Source organism: Cryptosporidium sp. chipmunk genotype I (genome assembly GCF_004936735.1).
Source record: "Cryptosporidium sp. chipmunk genotype I strain 37763 chromosome Unknown contig_31, whole genome shotgun sequence".
Taxonomy (NCBI): domain Eukaryota; phylum Apicomplexa; class Conoidasida; order Eucoccidiorida; family Cryptosporidiidae; genus Cryptosporidium; species Cryptosporidium sp. chipmunk genotype I.
Window position 1 is genome coordinate 87,943 of NW_027125591.1, and position 21,700 is coordinate 109,642.

General features: G+C 24.3%; 14 protein-coding genes across 14 annotated transcripts; 6 read left to right on the forward strand and 8 right to left on the reverse strand.

Annotated features, from left to right (window-relative positions):
- Nucleotides 1-310: 310 nt before the first annotated feature.
- ELE39_002790 (TPR domain-containing) lies at nucleotides 311-1,016 on the reverse strand (the record flags this gene model as incomplete). Its single annotated transcript, XM_067345894.1, has 3 exons — nucleotides 311-385; nucleotides 438-611; nucleotides 843-1,016. 3 exons carry the CDS (start codon nucleotides 1,014-1,016, stop codon nucleotides 311-313), a joined length of 423 nt encoding a protein of 140 aa, XP_067201752.1.
- A 561-nt stretch (nucleotides 1,017-1,577) lies between these two features.
- Nucleotides 1,578-2,096, reverse strand: ELE39_002791 (adenyl cyclase-associated protein; the record flags this gene model as incomplete). Its single annotated transcript, XM_067345895.1, has 1 exon — nucleotides 1,578-2,096. The coding sequence occupies one exon, from the start codon at nucleotides 2,094-2,096 to the stop codon at nucleotides 1,578-1,580; it is 519 nt and encodes a 172-aa protein (XP_067201753.1).
- A 653-nt stretch (nucleotides 2,097-2,749) lies between these two features.
- ELE39_002792 (ring domain) lies at nucleotides 2,750-3,679 on the reverse strand (the record flags this gene model as incomplete). The annotated part of the gene is made up of 1 exon (XM_067345896.1): nucleotides 2,750-3,679. One exon carries the CDS (start codon nucleotides 3,677-3,679, stop codon nucleotides 2,750-2,752), a length of 930 nt encoding a protein of 309 aa, XP_067201754.1.
- A 709-nt stretch (nucleotides 3,680-4,388) lies between these two features.
- Nucleotides 4,389-4,807, forward strand: ELE39_002793 (uncharacterized protein; the record flags this gene model as incomplete). The annotated part of the gene is made up of 2 exons (XM_067345897.1): nucleotides 4,389-4,497; nucleotides 4,599-4,807. 2 exons carry the CDS (start codon nucleotides 4,389-4,391, stop codon nucleotides 4,805-4,807), a joined length of 318 nt encoding a protein of 105 aa, XP_067201755.1.
- Nucleotides 4,808-4,961: 154 nt separating this feature from the next.
- On the reverse strand, nucleotides 4,962-6,044 carry ELE39_002794 (alpha beta hydrolase; the record flags this gene model as incomplete). Its single annotated transcript, XM_067345898.1, has 1 exon — nucleotides 4,962-6,044. The coding sequence occupies one exon, from the start codon at nucleotides 6,042-6,044 to the stop codon at nucleotides 4,962-4,964; it is 1,083 nt and encodes a 360-aa protein (XP_067201756.1).
- Nucleotides 6,045-6,054: 10 nt separating this feature from the next.
- Nucleotides 6,055-6,725, reverse strand: ELE39_002795 (uncharacterized protein; the record flags this gene model as incomplete). Its single annotated transcript, XM_067345899.1, has 2 exons — nucleotides 6,055-6,543; nucleotides 6,636-6,725. The coding sequence occupies 2 exons, from the start codon at nucleotides 6,723-6,725 to the stop codon at nucleotides 6,055-6,057; spliced, it is 579 nt and encodes a 192-aa protein (XP_067201757.1).
- Nucleotides 6,726-7,047: 322 nt separating this feature from the next.
- ELE39_002797 (uncharacterized protein) lies at nucleotides 7,048-7,767 on the forward strand (the record flags this gene model as incomplete). Its single annotated transcript, XM_067345901.1, has 1 exon — nucleotides 7,048-7,767. The coding sequence occupies one exon, from the start codon at nucleotides 7,048-7,050 to the stop codon at nucleotides 7,765-7,767; it is 720 nt and encodes a 239-aa protein (XP_067201759.1).
- Nucleotides 7,768-7,769: 2 nt separating this feature from the next.
- Nucleotides 7,770-8,840, reverse strand: ELE39_002798 (glycerophosphoryl diester phosphodiesterase family; the record flags this gene model as incomplete). Its single annotated transcript, XM_067345902.1, has 1 exon — nucleotides 7,770-8,840. The coding sequence occupies one exon, from the start codon at nucleotides 8,838-8,840 to the stop codon at nucleotides 7,770-7,772; it is 1,071 nt and encodes a 356-aa protein (XP_067201760.1).
- Nucleotides 8,841-9,220: 380 nt separating this feature from the next.
- ELE39_002799 (tRNA -methyltransferase family) lies at nucleotides 9,221-9,961 on the forward strand (the record flags this gene model as incomplete). The annotated part of the gene is made up of 1 exon (XM_067345903.1): nucleotides 9,221-9,961. The coding sequence occupies one exon, from the start codon at nucleotides 9,221-9,223 to the stop codon at nucleotides 9,959-9,961; it is 741 nt and encodes a 246-aa protein (XP_067201761.1).
- A 93-nt stretch (nucleotides 9,962-10,054) lies between these two features.
- ELE39_002800 (symplekin tight junction carboxy-terminal) lies at nucleotides 10,055-15,172 on the reverse strand (the record flags this gene model as incomplete). Its single annotated transcript, XM_067345904.1, has 1 exon — nucleotides 10,055-15,172. The coding sequence occupies one exon, from the start codon at nucleotides 15,170-15,172 to the stop codon at nucleotides 10,055-10,057; it is 5,118 nt and encodes a 1,705-aa protein (XP_067201762.1).
- A 1,022-nt stretch (nucleotides 15,173-16,194) lies between these two features.
- On the forward strand, nucleotides 16,195-17,109 carry ELE39_002801 (thiouridine synthase; the record flags this gene model as incomplete). The annotated part of the gene is made up of 1 exon (XM_067345905.1): nucleotides 16,195-17,109. One exon carries the CDS (start codon nucleotides 16,195-16,197, stop codon nucleotides 17,107-17,109), a length of 915 nt encoding a protein of 304 aa, XP_067201763.1.
- Nucleotides 17,110-17,910: 801 nt separating this feature from the next.
- ELE39_002802 (vacuolar H-ATpase subunit D) lies at nucleotides 17,911-18,733 on the reverse strand (the record flags this gene model as incomplete). The annotated part of the gene is made up of 2 exons (XM_067345906.1): nucleotides 17,911-18,646; nucleotides 18,705-18,733. 2 exons carry the CDS (start codon nucleotides 18,731-18,733, stop codon nucleotides 17,911-17,913), a joined length of 765 nt encoding a protein of 254 aa, XP_067201764.1.
- Nucleotides 18,734-19,337: 604 nt separating this feature from the next.
- Nucleotides 19,338-20,962, forward strand: ELE39_002803 (uncharacterized protein; the record flags this gene model as incomplete). Its single annotated transcript, XM_067345907.1, has 3 exons — nucleotides 19,338-19,484; nucleotides 19,551-20,060; nucleotides 20,120-20,962. 3 exons carry the CDS (start codon nucleotides 19,338-19,340, stop codon nucleotides 20,960-20,962), a joined length of 1,500 nt encoding a protein of 499 aa, XP_067201765.1.
- Nucleotides 20,963-21,130: 168 nt separating this feature from the next.
- Nucleotides 21,131-21,391, forward strand: ELE39_002804 (uncharacterized protein; the record flags this gene model as incomplete). The annotated part of the gene is made up of 1 exon (XM_067345908.1): nucleotides 21,131-21,391. The coding sequence occupies one exon, from the start codon at nucleotides 21,131-21,133 to the stop codon at nucleotides 21,389-21,391; it is 261 nt and encodes an 86-aa protein (XP_067201766.1).
- Between the last annotated feature and the right edge of the window lie 309 nt (nucleotides 21,392-21,700).

Below are 21,700 nucleotides of genomic sequence, written 5' to 3' on the forward strand. Positions count from 1 at the left end.
AGTTTTTATTAAACATTCTTTTATATTTATCAGTATTGGAGCTCTTATATTTACTTTCCATTAAAATAATATCATTTCTTAACTTAATAAAGGCTGATTTGTCATCTATTTGGGTAGATAAAACTTTATCAATAATTTCTATGGCTTTATTAAACTCGTAAATATTTATATAAGCTTGTGAAAGTCTGTATAATGCCTTTAATGTTATTACAGAATTGATTGGGAATTAATTTGGATAATAATAATAATATGAATGACAATAATATGAAAAGAATGATTATTATTTTGGTTAAGAGAAATGGAATATATATTAAGTACTTACTTTAACATTATCAGGATCATTTTTTAGTACATTATTACAATGAAGCATAGCCATATTGAATTCCTATATTTATAAACTTTTATATATATTGGAATGAATAAATAAACAAACTTACATTAACTTTTAAAAAGCACGCAGACAAATTGAGATTAATACGTGTAATAAGTTGGTTATATTCTTCCTCTAGATTTTTGTTTTCAGGAAAAGTATAATCTACATAAATGAGTGCATTCTTGTACTCTAATATTGCCTCTTCAATTTTATTATCTTTATATTTTTTATTTCCTTCCTATAAGTTAAAATAGTTATTATTGGTATTGGTATTATATAGCAATAAATTATATTATTAAATTTTTTTAAAAAATGAATAGTAATTTATAGAGAATGAATTTGGATAATCTCGGGAATATAAATATAAGAAATAAGTAAGTTTTTCGTTATTTATTTCTTTCTATTTATAATTTTAATGGTGGAAAGGGGTTAGGAGAAAGGAGAGGTGAGAAAAAAAAAATCAACTTACGTCACAAAATAATCTGATAGCTTTTAGTTTATCACTAGTAGATCTCTCATATAATTCTCTCTCTTTACTCCTATCATGACTACATCCTTGATTATTCTTTATAGTATTGTTATACCTGTCATAATTATCCAAAATTTTTTGACAAAACTCGTACTCACTCCTTGTTGTTTCCATCTCTATTATTTTCACAGATAGATATTTGTGAGTTTTGAGCATTCTTTTTAAAGATGATTAATAAACACGTATGGCGGGAAATTGTTTCTATAAATGATAATAATTAAAAAAAAGTGTAAATGCATGTAAAAATAATTTGGAGGAAAAATTAGATTAGACTGGATATAAAAAATAGAAAAGAGGAATTTAAGAAAACAATGCAATAAGTTAGATAATACACGTATCAATACCATATTATGCCAGATAATCTATATTTTCAGTGACTTACAACGAATTGAAATTAGAAGAAATATTCTGTTAAATACGTTGGAAAATGTGAGAAGTTTGAAGAATCAACCTTTTTTTAAATTAGTGGAAAACATTACATACAAGTAGAGATATTTCAAATTTCTCTCACGATAATTATTTCACTATTTCTATTTATTCGATTTTTTCTTTAATATTTTCTTCATTTCTTACATCTAAGTTGAAGTTAAGTTGTAATACGATATTCATTTTTTTTTTAATAAATATCAGTCTAAGTTTAGATAGATATTATTCTTTTTAATGTAAAGTATATATTTATCCATATAATGGAGAAACGACACTCTCTAATTTACCTTTACTTTCATTGTATTTAGTAACAAATTGTTCAGGAATTGCAAGTTCTTTCCAGTCACCTTCTTCTTCTCCTGGAAAGAGTAGATTCATTTCACTTGATTTACTGCTATAAACCTCAACATTCTTTCCCTCTTTAGATGTGTAGATATTAACTTTATTTGATTTATCAAGAGAAATGGTTGGAACAATACCCGTCATTTGTAATTTGATATCATCACAATTAACAATTTCTATGGAAGAAATTACACCATTTACTAGGAAAATACATCCTACACAATTTTCAATAAAAATGCTATTTACTTTTTGTTCAACAATAATTCTGCTATTTTGGGAGCACCTTACTGATATTTTATTTTTAATACTTCCTTCTGATAATGTGATTGGATCATTGCAATTTACGTGATTTTCTATATAATAAGTATCCTTTTGTAATTCCACTCTTGGACTACCACTTGTAACTACTTGTCTTGCTGCTTTCATTCTTTAGATAAATTTGCGATTTTCAAAATAACACTATTAATATAATTTAAGTTACATATAAATAAATATGTATATTAGCCGATATAATAATTAAGAAAATTATTATTTACTAATAATTTAAGAATAGTAATATTCTGTATCTGTATAATTTTTTCACTTATTTGTTTTTTTTGCATGCATTTAGATATCTAATATTTTATTCTATTATTTTATTAATATCCAATTGGATTTTTTTTTTAAATGATTAATTTATAAGTTTTGGATATTCTTATAATTCTTCACCATTTTAATTATTATTACGTAAAATAAGTTTACGTATACGTTAAAATTTAATACACATTCATTAAATTTAATCCCATTGCATGTAATTCGGACCTGACATTTCAATATTTTCACATTATTTCAGATATGAACTGTTCCCGCCAAAATAGGAAAATAACATTTTCAAATATATGAACTAATGAAAAAAGAAGGATAGGAAGGAGATTAATAATAGTAATAATAAGAATTGAGGTAAGGGTTAAAAAAGGGGATATATAAGATAAAAGAAGCTACTATGATTATATAGTCATTAATTAAAAAATGGAGATAATACATGTTTCCCGCCATACGTGTAATTAAATTAAAATTAATAAAATGAAAAGGAAATTAATTTATACATAAAAATTAATAAAATCTTTTTTGTTAAGATTCCTTCTACACCTTGGGCATTTTTGTTTTCTTTGAACAAGATTTCCTGCACAATTAAGGCAGAAGTGATGTCCACAACGTGTAATAACCACAGGAGTTCGAATATTAGGGAGAAACTGATTAATGGCTAATGCTCTAGACATAATATTATCCCAATCTTCTAAACATATAGGACACGTGAATTTTGCAGCTTTTTCTTTTTCTTCTTGAGTTAGTTCTACTGGCTTTTCAATTACTTGATTCTTAAATTGATGATTGTTCATATTACAGGAATTCATTGAACTGTTTAGAAAATTGATGATATTGGAATATACTCCAAATAGAGGAAAATTATTTGAGGTATTTCCTGATAGCTCATTTAATGATATATTAAATAATCCTCTTGAGGATAATTGTGATGAAGATAAGGATGATGTTGGTGAGGAAAAGTTCGTGTATACTGGCGTTCTAGTGTTTCTTCTATTAGTATTAGCATTGACTCTACTACTACTGCTACTATTACAATCAATTACTTCAATCACTTGAACATTATCATCACTATTGCCGTCCTCGTTTTCCATTAATTGTTGAAAGTTTGTTCTATTATCCTCTTCATTTACCAAATATACGTCTTCTAATAAATTATTTTGGAAAGACGATGAGGATGATGAAGAAGATGATGATGAAGATGATGATGAAGAAGATATTGCTACTGCTAAGTTGTGATCCCTATGTTGGCTTATTTCAGAAGAATATTCAATATTTTCACCATTTTCCGTGCAATTTCCTTCTGTTGTTTTCTTTTTTTGAATACTTTTCCTGACTTTTCTGATTTTTTTAGTTATTTTTCGTTCATTTTCACTTTCAGAACTTGAACTCAAAATAATAATGTTGTTAATGTTGTTTTCAGTCATCAAAACGTGTGTATTTATAGTGCGATTTGTTTTTTACCTTTATTATTATCGATTTAACTTCAAATAATAAATCCTTTTTTTAAGAATAGTTGCTTTCAGTATTTATTACTTGTTTCTGTTGCTCATATATTCAAATTCATTTAATCCTGGAAATGACTAGTTATTTATTTTACCTAGTTAATAGTACATCCAAAAATGCTTAAACAATTTAATCACGTAATATATTTATTCACATGTTTATATTGCGTGAGCCAATAATTCATTTGTAAAAATTATTAATACATCATATAATTTATATTTTTATATATATACAAGTACGAACTTATATGTATATATATAGATAAATTTTCATATCACATAGTATAGCATTCAATGCAAATAAAAAGAAATTTAATGAACAATTTTCATTCAATTTCATTACAAGTAATAAATCAGAAAGTTTATTTTTCCAATTAAATCCTCAAAATTCAATTTTGAATTTATTGCACCTTGCCGCCATTCTTGGCGCCACTTTTAGGTGCTATTTTTATTTAAACAATTTAATCAAGTTGGTATTAGGTTTAATAATTTCAACATTAATATTTTATTAAAAAGTAAATGAATAATATTACAAATACATCTAAATATATATATAAATATATATGAAATTAATCAAGCACACACTTGTAATCATTTCAAATTAAATGAATACATATTCAATTCAGAAATAATGATATCTGATTCAAATTTTAGTATACATCATATTCACTATCTTGAAAAAGTCTTGGATGAAAAAGAATTAAAATCATGGGATTCTGACATTAATAATATTTTACCAGGTGCGTTCAACTATAAGTTCTAAATTCTTGTTAGAGTGGATGAATTAATTGATTTACTTGAAAACTTACTAATACTTTTCTGAATTTACACGTAATTGCAGAAACGTGCTTGAGCATTTGTGATATTGACAAAAACAAAGATACTGATGATGCAATTGAAGTTAATATAATAGATTCTATTCAATTATATCAAAAAGATGCTATTGAATCTCAACTATCTACTATTGAAAAGCTTGTAAATCTGGATGGTAAGCTTTTTTTGCCTTTTATTTTTCAAATCAATCATTATTTATCTTTATCCAGAAAATGAAAATGAAATAGTATTTTCAAATAATACCATAAATTTAAATAATGTAATTTCTTTCCTGGATCAAAATTCAAACGTTACTGACAATAATATCAACAATAGTAATAGTATTCCTATACTTAGATCAACCAATCTATAGATATTACTTGCTTTAAACTTAAATTATTTCTAACACAAAATTTGAAATTTCATTTTGTGCTTTTTTTATATGTTTTGAATTAGTTAACAAGTGATTACCATTAATAATTTCTACAAGTCTTAAATACTTATTATTTTTATTACTATAATCATTATTTAAATTTAATAAATTCAATGACATTTTAAAAGGTACCGATTGATCATCAGTACCGTGTATTAATAATACTGGACAATTAATCACCTTTTCTTTATTTTTTAATAGAAAATTATATGTTGGAAATATATTATATGACTCCAAATAATCTTTTGATATTAATTTAACTTCATCATTTATTTTGTTTACATTACTATTAACTATTGGTATTTTTGTATTAATATTTGTATATCCTAATTCCTTAAATTCATATAATTGTTCATTATTAAAATCTAAGTTATAACTTTCTGGAATATTGTCTACACATGCAATGCATATTATACCAATTAAATTAGAATTTGAAATAAAATAATTATTTTCGTCTTTTATGTTTCTTCTAGTATAATTTGTTGAATAAGAAAATGTTAAAAATGCACCTGTACTTATACCGATCATTATTAATCTTGAATTTTTAAATAATACATTTGAAAAGAATTCTACTATTGTCTCAATATCATACATATCTTTTGTTAGTGTTTTATTATAAAACTCTCCTCTTTGATTTAATTCGCCAATTCCATTTGTATTAAATGATATAAATAAAAATTTATTAATTTGACTTTTTTCCTTCAACTTATTTATGTGATTTTCAGATAAACATATATCCCTCATTTTTCCACAAAATCTGGATAATTTAATGTTATCATTTATTAAATGTTTAATAATCTCCAACTTATAAGCTTCAGAATAACCTGAATAATTATTGACTATTTGAAATTCAATAATATTTTCCTTATCATTATAATTTACTGAATAATCTGGAAACCCATGATTATATATATATATGAGAACTTTATCATTTTCTAAACTTTTATAATCTTGAGCTAAATATTTGGTTATTGAGAAATTACTCTCGACATAAGTTAATATTCCATTAATTCTTAGTATATTTTGAAAATTTTGAGACATATCTAAATCTTTAATCAACTGAATTAAAGTCTAAAGGGTCTTCAATTCTCTCAAAAATTTTAAAAGTAGGTACCAACTTAATATATTGACCAATTATTTTGTTATTATTATTATTATTATCTAAATTAATTTTAGGTTTATCTTTTTTAGCAATATTGATAATAAAGCTCAATTCACTTAAAGAACTTTCTGGTATGTTTGGATGAAGATTTAAAAATTTCTCAACTTGTTTGTATCTATTTTCTCTAACTTGTTCAATTAATTCACTTATTGCCTTCTTTTCTGCAAGTAAATATTTGTGTATTATATAATTTGAAGTACTTATAAAGAAATCTCCTAATTTCAATAACTTATTTGAAATATCAAATTGGCTATACTCTAACCCTTCTAATGTTATCACTTTGTTGTTCTTTTTTAATGGGTTAATTTGACTATATTCTCTTCTTAATGCTGAAAGTGACTCTCTATTTATATTCAAATTAATATCAAGTTCAATTAACTGAAAATAAGGCGAGAAGAATAAGAATTTCGCAATACGAAGTTATTCATTTCAATTTTTAATGTAATAATTTTTTAAAAAATTCAACTTACCTGTTGATGCTGTTGTATAATTTTATCTGCTTCAAAAATAAGTTTCTTTAAATCACTAATATATTTGCTATTACCGGAAAAGATTTCCATTATACAACTCAAGGAAACTGCTCTAGCTTTACTAGAATAATAGATTAATATTTATTTATTTTTTTGACTGGTTTTCTTGCATTAATCATTATATATATACAAATATATATATTTAACTTAGCCGTTTCAAATAAAAAGAAAAATGTTCATGTGGGAATATTAGGCGCCAACGTGTTTTGTTATTTATTTTTGATGGGAAATTAATTATAAAATTGATATTAAAACCAATCTAATATATCATCAAGATTTTCATTTAAATTATTATCATATTTTTTCATATTTGTTTTTTAATATTGATTGAGAAAGAGAGAGATTAAAAAAAATGCAAGAATCAATACACGTCATTAAAGAATACAAAGTAGGAAAAATGACGTGGGATGGTAAGATAGTGAAAGCATGCACCGATAAAGGAAAACTTCAGTTTATTAAAGAATTGGATAGAAATACACACAAAATTAGATGGTACAATATAGATAAACAAATTAATGAGGATGAAATAACAATAGAAAGTGAACTAAAATTCACTTCAATTAAGGAAAGTAAGAGTAATAATGTTTTTGTGTTAAAGAAAAACTCGCAGCCATTAAGTATTTACTGGATACAGGATAAAAATTTAATTCTTGAAGATCTTTTAAACGATTTAAATACTCAGATAAAGTTAGTTACCAATAATTTAAACAAAACTATAAGAAGCATACTTGAACAAATGAATAATAACACTAGTAAAAGAAGAATCTCATTATCTGAAATATTAACAAATGAAGTTATTAATGAACTTAAACTAGACCAAAACTTAATAGAGGAACTTAAAGAACAAATGCCTTCAAATCAAAGAAACATTCAAGATATTAACTCAGTGTTAAACTGCCCTCAAGTTAAATATACCATGAGGTTATTGGATGAATCGATATATTCCGAACAAATATTTACACTCTCAACTGCTCTTGGACTGGACATAAATTTCGATTCATTAATTAATAAAAATCCTATGCAAGTTTTTATTAATGCTTTACATGAAAAATATAATCAAGAAAAGCAATAAATCTATTTAAAAGGCTTTATTTTATTTTTTATATAATATTCTCTCAATAAAGTTGGTCTGTCTGACATTATTCCATCCAATTCTAATTCTTTACATATATTCATTTCTTTTTCATTATTACATACCCAAGCAAAACATCTTATACCTCTTTTCTGTAAATGCTTTATTAACAACTTCCTACTGAATAACCAAACTAGAATATTTGGTACAAACTCATTTTCAATATATTTTAACTGGTATTTACTTAATTTCAAATATTTAGAGATCTTATTTGCAAACTTTCTTCCATATGATGAAAAGAATATATAACTCATAGGAAAAGATAATACATGCTCTTCTATTTTAATCCAAGGTAAAAATCCTGTAAAATATGCAAGTAAAATCTTTAATAATTTATCTTTACCAATGCATATTACTAATTCTGGCTCATTTTTATTCTTGTTATTACATTCACTTAAATAATTAATATTCTCATTAGAAAATGAACCTAACATTGTTTTATTTTCTCTTTTAAATCTTCTAACCAATCCAACAGTTTTAGAAACTGCTAGTCTATTATCAGGATTTTTAACATCCACAGAAATTAGCGTATCAGGATATCTTTGAAATAATTCTTCCAATGTTACTAACTTTTGTGGTGAGAATTTTTTTGGATAACATTTCCACTCACTATGATTTAAAAAATCTGATGATGGCGTTGAAGATTCGGAATCTTTTGTCAATGGAAGATCTGCATAATTAATTTCTCCAACTACTTTATCAACACCACAAATATTTAGTAAATTCTCATCATGCAAGACTACTAATAAATTATCTTTTGTTAGCCAAACATCTGTTTCTAACATATCTGTATTACAATCATTTATTGCATGGTCAAATGCCATAGTTGTATTTTCAAGAGCTTCTTCCGATCCCCCTCTATGTGAAATATGTAAACAGCCTCTTCCTTTACCTAGAACGCTTTCAGAGGCTTTTAGTTTTGAATTACTTCCATTAATTGCTCTTAATATTTTTGGAAAATGCAATAGTAAGTAGTTTACTATAAAAATGATTGCTAACAACTCCAAAATCATTTTTTTAAATTACTTATTTATACTCACTCCTTTGATTTCTATTTTTATCGAAATTCCAATTTCTCATTAATTAATAAACCTTTATTCTATATTTGTTTAATTATATGATTTAAAAGTTTAATTTTTTTTATTCATTTACTCTTATAATTATTTTTCTGCCCTCACTTTTGTTCCTTTCCTGGCCCACAATAATTTTTAATAAATTTAGTTACCCTCCACATTGTAAAAAATGACGTGTTTTAATATGCACAATTTATTTTGGCGGTAAAGATGAAATACTAATCATTTCATTTAAGAATTAGATATTATTTTATTAAAAAATAGGGAGAAAAAAGCACTTTGAAAGTAATTACTTATCTCTGTTGGTATTAAGGCACAAAATGGAGTCTGAAGTATCTTCAGAAAATATTAATGAACATGTAAAATGCCAAACAAAGAAGAAAACTAATGATAATAGGAAAAATAGAAACTTTAGAAACAATCAAGATTACTTAAATAATATTGGACTTGGACCAACTCTTATTATCGACTGTGACTATGATGACAAACTTTCTGATCGAAATCTCAAAAGCTTAATCGTACAACTTAGTATATCTTATTCTTGTATAAGAAAATCTATAATTCCTCTAAAGATGATTATATGTGGTGTTTCTCAAAGGCTTAAACAAGGATTGTATAAAACATTGGCAGAATCATGGCTTGGAGTTGAAATATTAAGCGATAAAGTTAATAAAGTAGTTTATGATCGATTTTCTGATAAAAGTTTAAACTATGAAATTATTTACTTATCAGCAGATTCAAATAATGTATTAGCAAATAAACAAGACCAAGATGAATATGGAAATTCATCAAATCAAGGATTTAATAACAAACAAATATTTATTATTGGCGGAATAATTGACAGAAATAAATACAAAAATATAAGTAAACTTAGAGCTGAGGAGTTTAATATTAAAACTGCCAGACTACCAATTATAGAATCCGGAATTACTTTATGCTCAAATCAAGTACTTACAATTAATCATGTAATTGAATGTATTGTTAAATATAATGAGACGCATAACTGGTATAAAACTTTTGATTCAATTCTACCAAAAAGAAAAAAAGACAATACTTGCTAATTATTATATTTTTAATGCATCTTGTACATATTGTGGTATTGATCTCAAATTCTAAAATTTAATTTAAGTTAATATAAATTCATAAAAACAACTTTATATAATATTATATTTAATTAAACTCACCGTTTTTTTAATAATATCCATACAATCAACTCTTAAATCAGAATTTGTCTCAATTAATTCATTAAATATTCCTTGAAATTCTATTTGGGGGAGTAAAATTAAACTTGGAAATATTGAAGCTTTATAATCACACCAAAGTTTTTGAATGCAATGCTTTACACCCCTCCAAGTTAAAGTATCCTCCCATACTTTGTAGTTTCTTATTAAAGAAGAAATAACAAATGATGAAATAAATGAACGAACTGTTGGTAAGTACATTACTGATAACACAAGAGTTCTTCCGAGTGTTCTTGGGAACACAGATTTTTCATCTTGAACAATTTTACCAATTACTGATGCAATAATTTCCGAATCAAATACTGGTGGATTACTTTGTGTTAATTCAAAACAACAATCTATTATGTCCACAGTCTTTTTCTTATCCACATAATTTACATCAGGATAACTGTATGATATTAATAATAATAATAAATCAGATGATGAAATAACTTTATCTTTTAAAGCAAATGGATTTGTCACTATATTCTTAATGCATTCTTTAATCATTGGTTTGTCTGATTTATTAATTATTAATGGCAATAGTTCTTTAATCTTCTGTAAATCATAATAACCAATCATTGGTATAATTATATTAATGTTTTGAGTATCTTTAAATATATTATATACCTTTAGGCAAAGTTCCAAGTTACTGAAATTAATGTTTTCAAGTATATGAACAATAAAATCAAATAAATAACTATATTTTATATGATCACTTGAATATATATCCAATATTCTTAAATATTCTTTTATTAAAACTCCCAAGTTGCCGTTTTCACTTTTATAATGTTGCTTGAATAATAAAACAATTTCCTTAAATAAATTATTATATAAATCCTTAACTTTATTTAATAATTTGAGCATCTTCAAATTACTATTATTATTACTTTTATCTTGTTGATTTTTATGTATTTCGTCAATAACTCTTGAATATAACTTAAATAAACAATTTATCAAACATGGATATCGTATAGAATAATATTTAAATAATAAGGCAGAACGAGAAAATAAATCTTCAACATAACCTATATACGTAACTTCAATATTCTCCAAATTAATCGTTTCCATTATAGTATCATTACTTTGATTTTGATCTATTACCATATTTTGAATTCTTTCATTAACATTTGACCTATTAAATTCATCTTCAAAATCTTCTTTATCTTTTTCATCATCTAAATCGTCTACGACTCCTCTAAAGTAATTATAAATATGAATATTTAAATCGTATTTTTTTTTATACTTTGGCCTCAACTCATGTTTAATCATTTCTAGGACGTTTTTTGCTATTAATGAAATAAATTTGTTTGTCTTAAATAAATCAGTAATTATTTCGTCGTTATAATCACTATTTATTTCATCTGAAATTATAGTAGAAACAAGTATAAATGATAATATAATCATCCACTTTTCACCATAAATTTTGATATTATTCCAGTTATTCATTTCCTCATTCAAACAAGTCTTTAAGTTAGTAAGTTCATCATTATGGGAATCCATGTTTACTTTGTTTATATTACAATATAACACTGAAATTAAATTCTCAACAAAAGTATATCGTTGATTATTTACTTGTTTTAACTGAATATTAATCCTCTTATTGTTTTGAATATTTTCAATTGAAAATAATTCCTTAGTAAACTCAAAGAAATTAATATCATGATCTAATTTTCCATTACCTTCACAGCTGTCAAAACTTGACTCTGTATGCACAGGCTCCTCATTTTCAAAAAATAAACAAATATTATCCAAGAAATTTGAATTGCTTGCATTTGAATTATAACTTAAAAATGATACAACCAATACAAAATATGAAATTTTCCTTATATCATCAATTGGGTAACTTGAATTCAATAGTTCATAAAATATATTTAATGCATATTCTCTTTTTAACAGTAATGCATTATCACTATTCATTTGGGCGGGATGTTCATTACTTAATGTGGACAATTGCATGCAATAATTATTAGAGAATATCCATTGATTGAATAATAATCTCAGAAAATTTAAGGGTATTTTTGGTGTATTCATGATAAGATTTTTGAGTTGAGAAAGAAAAATATTGCTCTTAGTATCATAATCAGAAATGCACTTAGTGAAGTTATTGAAACAAAAAATGAATAATTTACTATAATCAAAAAATATTTGATTCTCATTTTCTTCATTAATTACATCGTTATTCATATCATTTTCACTAATAATCCATTGAAATACTTTTTCAAAAATCAATTCTGTTTGATTTACATTTGAATCTAAATGGTAAAATCTAAAGAATAAGTTGTGTAATACTTTAATTCTTTGCTCCAAAACAAAGTTATAAATCCATAGAATGAATACTATATTAATATTTCTTAACTTATTTGAAGTATTTAATGCTTCATTATTATTCATCGAATTTTCGTTCATAAACTGAATATTATGTGAATTTAATTTATTATGATAAAGTATATTATCCAAATAAACAAGGTAATCCTCATTAATTTCATTACTATATTCCTCATCATTAATATTTGTTATAAGTAAAATATTTGTTAATAGTTCTTTTGTTTCGCTTAAGAGTGTTTTTACCAAAATCTCGATAAAAACTTGCTCCATTTTTAAGTCACTTTTATTATCTAAAAGAGTTCTTTCTTTGTTTAAAATTAATCTTATTAAAAGCCTATATTTATAGAATAAAATTTCAAAAGCATTAGTAATTCTTTCTACAAGTAAATTCCAAGCTATATTAACACCTTCGCCATAATTCTCAATATTACTAGTAACATTATCTTTATCTTCTGATTCATTAATTCTTTTTAATAATAATTCCCAAGACGTTAAAATTAACTGTCCATATTTTAGTACATTCATTAACTGATTATTATTTAACATTGTTCTTGAAACTTTACATAATCCATCAGTAGATATATCTACAACTGGAGATACCAATACACTCGTAATAATTTGAGAAAATAATATAGATTTAATACTATTACTATTGTTTTTCAATTCTTTCCAGGTTCCAGTATTTATCGCATTTGTCAAACCTTCTATCTCATATTTTTCTTCAGTTATGGCGTTATCTACTTTAACTAAACTACTTAAAGTTCTTTTTTTGCTATTAAAATCTTCTTCAATGATATTTGGATCAATGTCTGAACCCGTGTCAAGAACCTGTTTCATTTCTTTATTTTGATATTTAAAAACAAACATTTCATCATCCAACTTCCTAATTTCCTTTTCATAGTCCTCTTCAATGTTTTGTTTCTCATCTTGGAAGTTAAATTCCAATTTTTTATTACTGTCCAAAGGTGAAAATTCATTAGTCCATGGAAATTTGCTTGAATTTAACATTAAGTCTACATTCTTTCTTTGCCTATTACATTCCTCATTATTTCCCTCTTCGAGAAATAAGTTACTTGGTATTTTCAAATTTAAAAAATTATTTATAGCAATATCTATGACATTTGAATAAGAGTTTGTTAAAAATAACCAAGTAACTCCTTCTATCACACTCTGTGGAGAAATCTTATAAAATCCATCATCTACATCATACTTCATTCTTTTATATGAGTATCTAGTTGACCTACCACGTAGTTTTTGTGCCTGAATTGGCGGGAAAGTGTCGTTTGATGACTCATTCTTTTCATCCACATGCATACTATTATTATTAGTATTTTTATTATCATCTTTATTATCTTTATTAAATTTGTTTATGGCTTCTTGCCTGAGTTCGTAAAGATTTCCCTTCTTTCCAAGTTTATTAAGAATGCTAATAATCTCACCAAAAAGAATTATATTATCATAAGTGTGTGCTGAAGCAAGAATGCGTAGTAGTTCTTCTTGAAATACGAATTTTATTGCATTTATTTTCTCAATTTCTTTTTCATTATTTTGGCTGAAAATGTCTTTTGAAAACTCTATTATCGAAGAAATGAATCTGCTAAGGTATATTCCTTTTGAACTACAAAGCCAACCTATAAATTGAATCCAATAACATACATTAAGGTAATTGTTATTTTTCAACCTTAATAAAAATTTTCCTGAGCACTCTATTGAATCTGAAATACTTCTAACAATATTCTCAAAAACTAATATCGATTTTTTACATAGAACTACTTCTATTGGTAATATACATCCAAATTGATTAAAATAAACATAGTTACTATTATTTTGAGAATTGTGCATCGTTATTACTCTTGGGCTCTTTTTATTTAAATCAAAGTTACCTGGATAGTCCCAATATTGATGGTTTACTCTATTTCTTGACTCTATTATTAAATTTGACTTGACTTCTTGCAATATATTTGTATTAATCATACATATACGTAATATTTTAAAAGCTAATTTAAGTGCCTTCTTATATAATATCTCCTTTTTCCATTCATCATCTATTTGATAAGAATTTAAAATTATTAAATCTCTATCTTTTTGTCTATTACTTATTGTTCCACCATTACCATGGGTTTCTAATATTTTTGAAATTAATTTAATTATTGAGTAAAAACTATCCAATGACTCATTTGTTCCTAAACTTAATTCTCTACATATTTCAGAATTCCACCAAGAATCCTTATTAAAGATGTTTTCTTGTAATTCTTCTATTTTTTTATAGTTCTCTTTTTCAATTAATAATTGCTTAATCGAATATGGTAAAAGTAGATCAGAAATTATAATCTCAATTTGATTATATAACATATCAATTATAGCTTTAATTACATTAATATTATTATCATTAATCAAATATGAAATTTTAAGAGTAATTAGACAAGTAAATATTGGATCAATTTTCAAAATCTTTTCTAAATTCTTTATCAAATTTACTCTTACATTAAAATCCTGGTCAAATCTGTCATTAAATAACTCTTTAATTATGTTAACGGCTTTGAAGTAATCATGGTATAAATTTTTTACTTCAATATTTGAAAATCTTCCATTATAATTATCATCAGTATTAGTATTTTTATTCAATTCTTGCCTAAACTTGAACCCTTGTATCTTTCTTTGAACTGATAATTGCAAAAAGTGGGAGAGTAGTTTTTTATCATTATCATCAATTTCCAAACTCATGATTCAATTATTCTTCTTTCCAATAAAATTCTGTATATTTGGTTAATTAAACAAAACTTTTAATAATTACCTTTTCATTAACTGAGAAATAAATTTTAAATAGAACACAAGTTAATTGATTAATTCTGTCACATGAATTAATGTATTTCGATTAATTGTTATTAATTAGAAATAAATGAACTAAATTGAACTGAATTTTAAAAAAAATATATTTTGACTGGTACCGAAAATAAATAATATTATTATTAAAATAATTAAATATTAGTTTTACATCAAGTATTTCATTTGGACACAATAATTTGTGTTAAATCAATTTAGTTTCTCAAGTTATCCTTTTAAAGGTAAGTTGAATAATTATTGTGGGAAATACAATCAGCCAGTATCAAAGAATTATAATTTATTTTTCTTTTTGTGTTGATTCTCTTTGCTCACTTGTTTTTATATTTTATAATAATGACAATAATATTGACTATTTCAAGAATTAATATTTTAATTTGGAATATTTCAGATATAATTCCAATTAAAAATCACATTACTTATGACAATTTTTTTTCCATTTAATTACGTTGTAAAAAAATTATATAAATATATATATAACATATATTCGGCACCACAATTGGCGCCCATACCATGATCATGGCTTGGCGCCAATTCTGAATTAATAAGTTGAATGTCAAAAAAAGATTACAACGGTTAAATAAAAATAACTGTAATTGATATAAATACATCGAAGAATCAGACAATGAAAAATATTATGAAGTGTTATTATTGCAAGGGAGGGAAGATTGTGATGAAGAGATGCAAAACAGGGTATCTAAGCTGCAAGGAGTGTTTTATTCATAATTTTGAGGAAGAAGTGCATGAATATATAATAGAAAATAGGTAAGTAAGCAATGACTGAATGAAGTTTTCCATTTAGAGAAGGCTGAATAATTTTCTAGTATGACTATGAGTCATATCCACGCCTCAATAATATTTGAAATTCTAACTTAATTTAATCAACTTATTAATTGAAATACAGAATGTTTAAAAAAGGAAATAGAGTTGGAGTATGTATTTCAGGAGGAAAGGATTCAAGTGTACTATTAAACGTGTTATATGAGCTAAACATAAGAAAAGATTATGGAATAGAATTGGAATTGATTGCGGTAGATGAAGGAATTAAAGGATATAGGGATGACTCTCTAGAAGTTGTTAAATATCAGCAGGAATATTATAACTGCCCTTTAACTATTCTTTCCTTCAAAGATATGTTTAATACAACAATGGACGAGATTCAAAGTAAATCAAACAAATCAAATTCATGTACATACTGTGGTGTATTTAGGAGAAAAGCATTGGATATTGGAAGTTACAAAGTTCACGCTGATGTTATTTGTACAGGGCATAGCTGTGATGATACATGTGAAACTTTATTATTAAATATATTACGTGGTGATTTTAATAGATTACAAAGATGCATTAATCCAATAACAAGCAATGAAATTACTCAAATTAAAGATCCAGTACAAAATAGTGATACTCAAAATGAAGCCTTTTTAAATATTAAGCCTAGAGTTAAACCTTTAATGTACTGTTATGAAAAAGAAATTGTACTATATGCGCATTACCTTAACCTCAGATATTTCTCGACAGAATGTACTTATTCTGTAGATGCATATAGAGGAGTTTCACGTGAATTTATACGTAAACTTCAAAGCTTTGATTATAAATATTCTTTCAATATGATACTTGCAGCTCAAGAACTCAATCTTGAACAGTCTAATTCCAATCCTAACTATATAGCTAGAAAATGTGTTGTTTGTGGATATATATCATCATCTACAATTTGTAACGGATGCAACCTTATTAATGCTCTTAAACATGATAATCCCAATTTAATTCTTAAAAATCAAAGACAAAAAAAGAAAATTATATTAGAAGAAGGCTCAATTTAATAAAAATTATTATAATTCAACCCGCTTAAACACGTAATATAATATTCTTTATAATAAATTTATTACTTTAATAATCCAGCTCTGCTAATATGATATGATTCAACCCAGTCTATATGATATTCCTCAATATGTATATATTCCTATCAAATTTGATCTCACAAATAAAAAATCATGTTTTATTATTTTTTCTCTACTTTTTCACCATTATGACTTTCCCCACTTTTTCCTCACTTTTCACACATCTTACATTATTTTATTATGACCAAATTTTTTCCACTCATTAGCGTCGCCTTCGTAGCATAGTCTTGGTTATTGCGTCGGTCTTGTAAACCGAAGGTCACGAGTTCGAATCTCGTCGAAGGCTCGTTTTTCATTTGTGTACACTAATTTTAAGTCTAAGCCTTGATCCCCTTTTCCCGCTTTTATAAAATTACATGCAAACATATTTGTTTGGCGTTCTTTTAAATGTTGCCACTTATTTAATATTAATCATTATTATTATTAAAATATTTATGTAGTTAAACTGTATATTTGTATAGTATTCAAATTTTTTATTTATTATTATTTACACTAAATATTTCAAAAGAATTACCATTTACCGCTCAAAAAATTTATTCTAGGATAAGCAAAAAATACATGTAGAATTATTTGTCAATTCTTCTCTCAAATTTATTGCTTAAAAAACTATGTATAATTGTCTAAATTTTTCTTATTAATACTCTTTTATCATGAATATCATCAGAAGTCGCTTGATATATATTTCATAGGCAAATTCATAGAAAAAAAAATCACGTGAATAATTTAAAATAAAATCCCTTCATTTTTTTGCTCCAAAATTGAATCTCCAGTATTTTTGATAGTATCATATGAAGCAAAATCATTTTCTTTGGACTTATTTTTCTCCTTCTTTAGTTTCTCTTGAAGCTCAGCTTCCGCCCATTCCTTCTTCTTCTCTTGTATCTTCTTCAATCTAAAGAATTCCTCTCTTTCTATTTCATCTAATTCTCTTAAAATATAGTTCATACCGTCCTCCAACTTGGGTAAAACCACATTCTGTAATGCATTTACACGACGATTTGTCATTTTAATCTCTTCATCTAAAGAAAAGAATGCAGTTTGTAAACTTGCTAACTTAACTAAATCCTTTAATACTCTCATGTAAATCTCTCTTGTTGATTGAATTACCTGACCTCCACTTGCCACACCAATATGACATGCTTCTGAAGATGAACTATTATCAATTTTCATCTCAAAAATAGGTAATCTAACACCTGCAATATTCTCAGTACCAACTTCCATTGTTACTGTTGGCTTTTTACATGATTCTATTATTCTATCCTTAAAATCACCAGCTGCCCATGTTGCTTTTGCTAATGCAAATGATGCCTCCTTAATATCATTACCTATTGAACGTTTTGTTTCAACAATCTCTTTTAACATTCCTCTAAATTTGTTTGATAATGCATCACTCTTTCTTTTCAATAAATCATATCCTTGTTTTGCTCCCTTACTCTTCAATTTTATTGCTTGTAAAGCCCTAAAAATTAACAATTAGTTTTCATTCTTAAATTATTATACATAAATTATAAACTTACATTCGACTTGGTGTTGGTCTCTGATCCATTTTTACTTTTTTTCACTATTATTACTAATAACTATTTTCTTTTTTAAAACGACTTTATTTTAGTAATAAATAAATTATCTATCTTGCTCTTATAATTTCTGTATATTTATATATATTAATATATGTACTAATATTACATATAAATACAAAAATCTTTTTCTTTTAATAAATATTACCACTTTATTCCAAATATTATTATAATATTGGTGTTTTTTTATATATATTAGATTACTAATATCCAATTAAAGAGAAAATTCTATTTATATTCTTTTAATTATCCTTTGATAATATTTTATTTGTTATTTTTCTCTTCTTTTGCCTTTAATTTTATTATTAAAGAAAAAAAAATTCGTTTCTTTTTTTTTTGATAATTATTTTATATTTAAATATAACTTTGGCGGGAATACGTGGGGGATTTGCCCGCCACTTCGTTCTATAGGTATCGAGATCTTTATAGGTAATAATAATTAATTAATTAATTAATTACATGTAAAAAAAAAAAAAATTTTTTCTTAAATTATTTTTTTTAAAATTATTATTTTTAAATTTTTTTTTTTTTAATATTTATATTAAAAAAAAAAGTGATAATAATAATAATGTAAAAATGAATCAACAACTTTTTTTATTCTATTACTTAATTTTTAATTGTTTAATATATTCATTTTATTGTAACGATGAAATAAATGATATTACATATTTAAGAGAAAAAGTGAAATTTATAATATTTGATGATTTTCATATTGGACCAGATGTAAGTAATTGCCATTAAATTATAATTATCATATTAATCTTTTTTGTTTTTTTAAAAAAAAAAAAGAATAAATCCATTTTAGATATCTTGTTAATTGATAATAAAATTTCAAAAGATAATGTATATTATTTATCAGAAAATATTCAATACAAATATCCACAAGATACATTATTATTACCCATACTTTTTAGATATGTTAAAGAATCCATTAATAATAATTTTGATTGGTTCTTTATAATTAATTCTTATACACGTTTTGATCCAATCTTACTAAATGAATTATTATTTAAATTAAATAAAGAACAAATAATTTTTGAAAAAATACAAAATATTCCAAATGTTAATAATAATATCAAATCTCCAAATAATAATTTTATTGGTGTTCAAATTAATGACATTATTCCGTCTATAGTGCACCATTATAATTTGGATAAAAATTTTAAATATCCATTCCGTCATTCTGGATATGCTATTAGAAGATTTACTATTGAATCATTACAAGTATCAATAAAATCCTCGGCAAATTATATTAATAATAAAAATAATTACAAAATTTATACTGATGTAAATTTTGAGGTATGTTATTTTAAGAAAAATTATTATTATTATTAATAATTAAATTAAATAATTTATAGTTATCAAAATTAATTCATGATAAATTAAATATTAAATTAAAAGATATACCAGAATTTTGTATTAATATTGATGATACAAATCCAAAATTTCATAAAAAAGATAGTATAGTGCCAAAAAAATGTATTACTTGGTCAATATCTTATCGAATTTCAAATAATTGTGTCTCATATTCACTTCCACTAAATAATTTAAATCCAAAATATATTGTAAATCCACAAGAAGTTGTTATTGCCATAAAAACTACTCAGAAATACCACCATAGTCGTGTTTCACAAATTAATCAATTATGGGCAGATACAAAATATTTAAATTATAATTCAATTAATTTAAATCCTTATTGTAATAATTATTTTAATTCAATTTCCCATTTATTTAAACCATTTAATAACAAATCTATTAATATTGATATTTTAAGTGATCATAATGATATTATTAATAATATACCTATAAATGATTTAAAAACTGGAAATCAAGTCAATGGTCATTGTTTAAAATTATATAGCATTATACACTTTTTATTTAATAAATATATTATGAATAACTTTAATTCAAATTATAAAATTAAATATTTTACTCTTGTTGATGATGATACTCTTATCATTCCATTTTCTTTACTTAATTCCCTTACTTTTATAAATCATCAATATAATGATAATCATGATTTTGATTTATATCTTGGATTAAGATACTCGCTTGGATCTATTATTGATAATTGGTCTATTGACTATATTACAGGTCAGTTTTCTTTTTTTTCTACAGTTTTCATTTTTTACTATTATTTTATTTTTATACATAAATATATATATATATATATATATAGGTGGTGGTGGTATTATTATTAATTCAAATTCTTTATCCAAACTTGCAAAATGTAAAGGTATGTTAAAGTTTAATTATTATTCATTATTTAATAAATATAACCACTTCTTTTCATAATCAATTGTATTATAAATATAATATTAATTTCAATTATAGAATGTATCTGTAATAAACCTGACGAACCTGATGATATGGCCCTTGGTAGATGGTTTAAATTTCTTAATATTAAAGCAATAAATTTTAATGGATTTCATCAAGCTGAATCAATTCATTATCACTCTTATTATAATTATCTTTCACATATAATTTCTTATCATAAAATTGAATCCAATATATATAATACAGCTCAAAGATATAATCCAAAATTATTTAATCTATTATATCCACACATAAATGATCTTAATAAATACAAAAATAATAATCATGATCATAATAAATATGATGAATTATGATTATTATTCATTGTATTTCATTATTATTTTTATAAATAAAATATTTATTTTATTCTTTCAATCATCTTTTTATTTAATAATATTAATCATTTTTATTTTATCTTAAAATTACGTGTCATGTTAAATTTCAATGTCAAAATAAAACACCACCCGCCTTTTTGTTAAATTCTTGTAATTATTTATTATGAATATATATATATATTCATAATAAATAAGAATATTACAAGTTTCCCACATATTTTTTTTATTGCCAATAATTTACTTAAAATAATCCATTCATGCTAATAATAATTAAAAAAAAATATATAT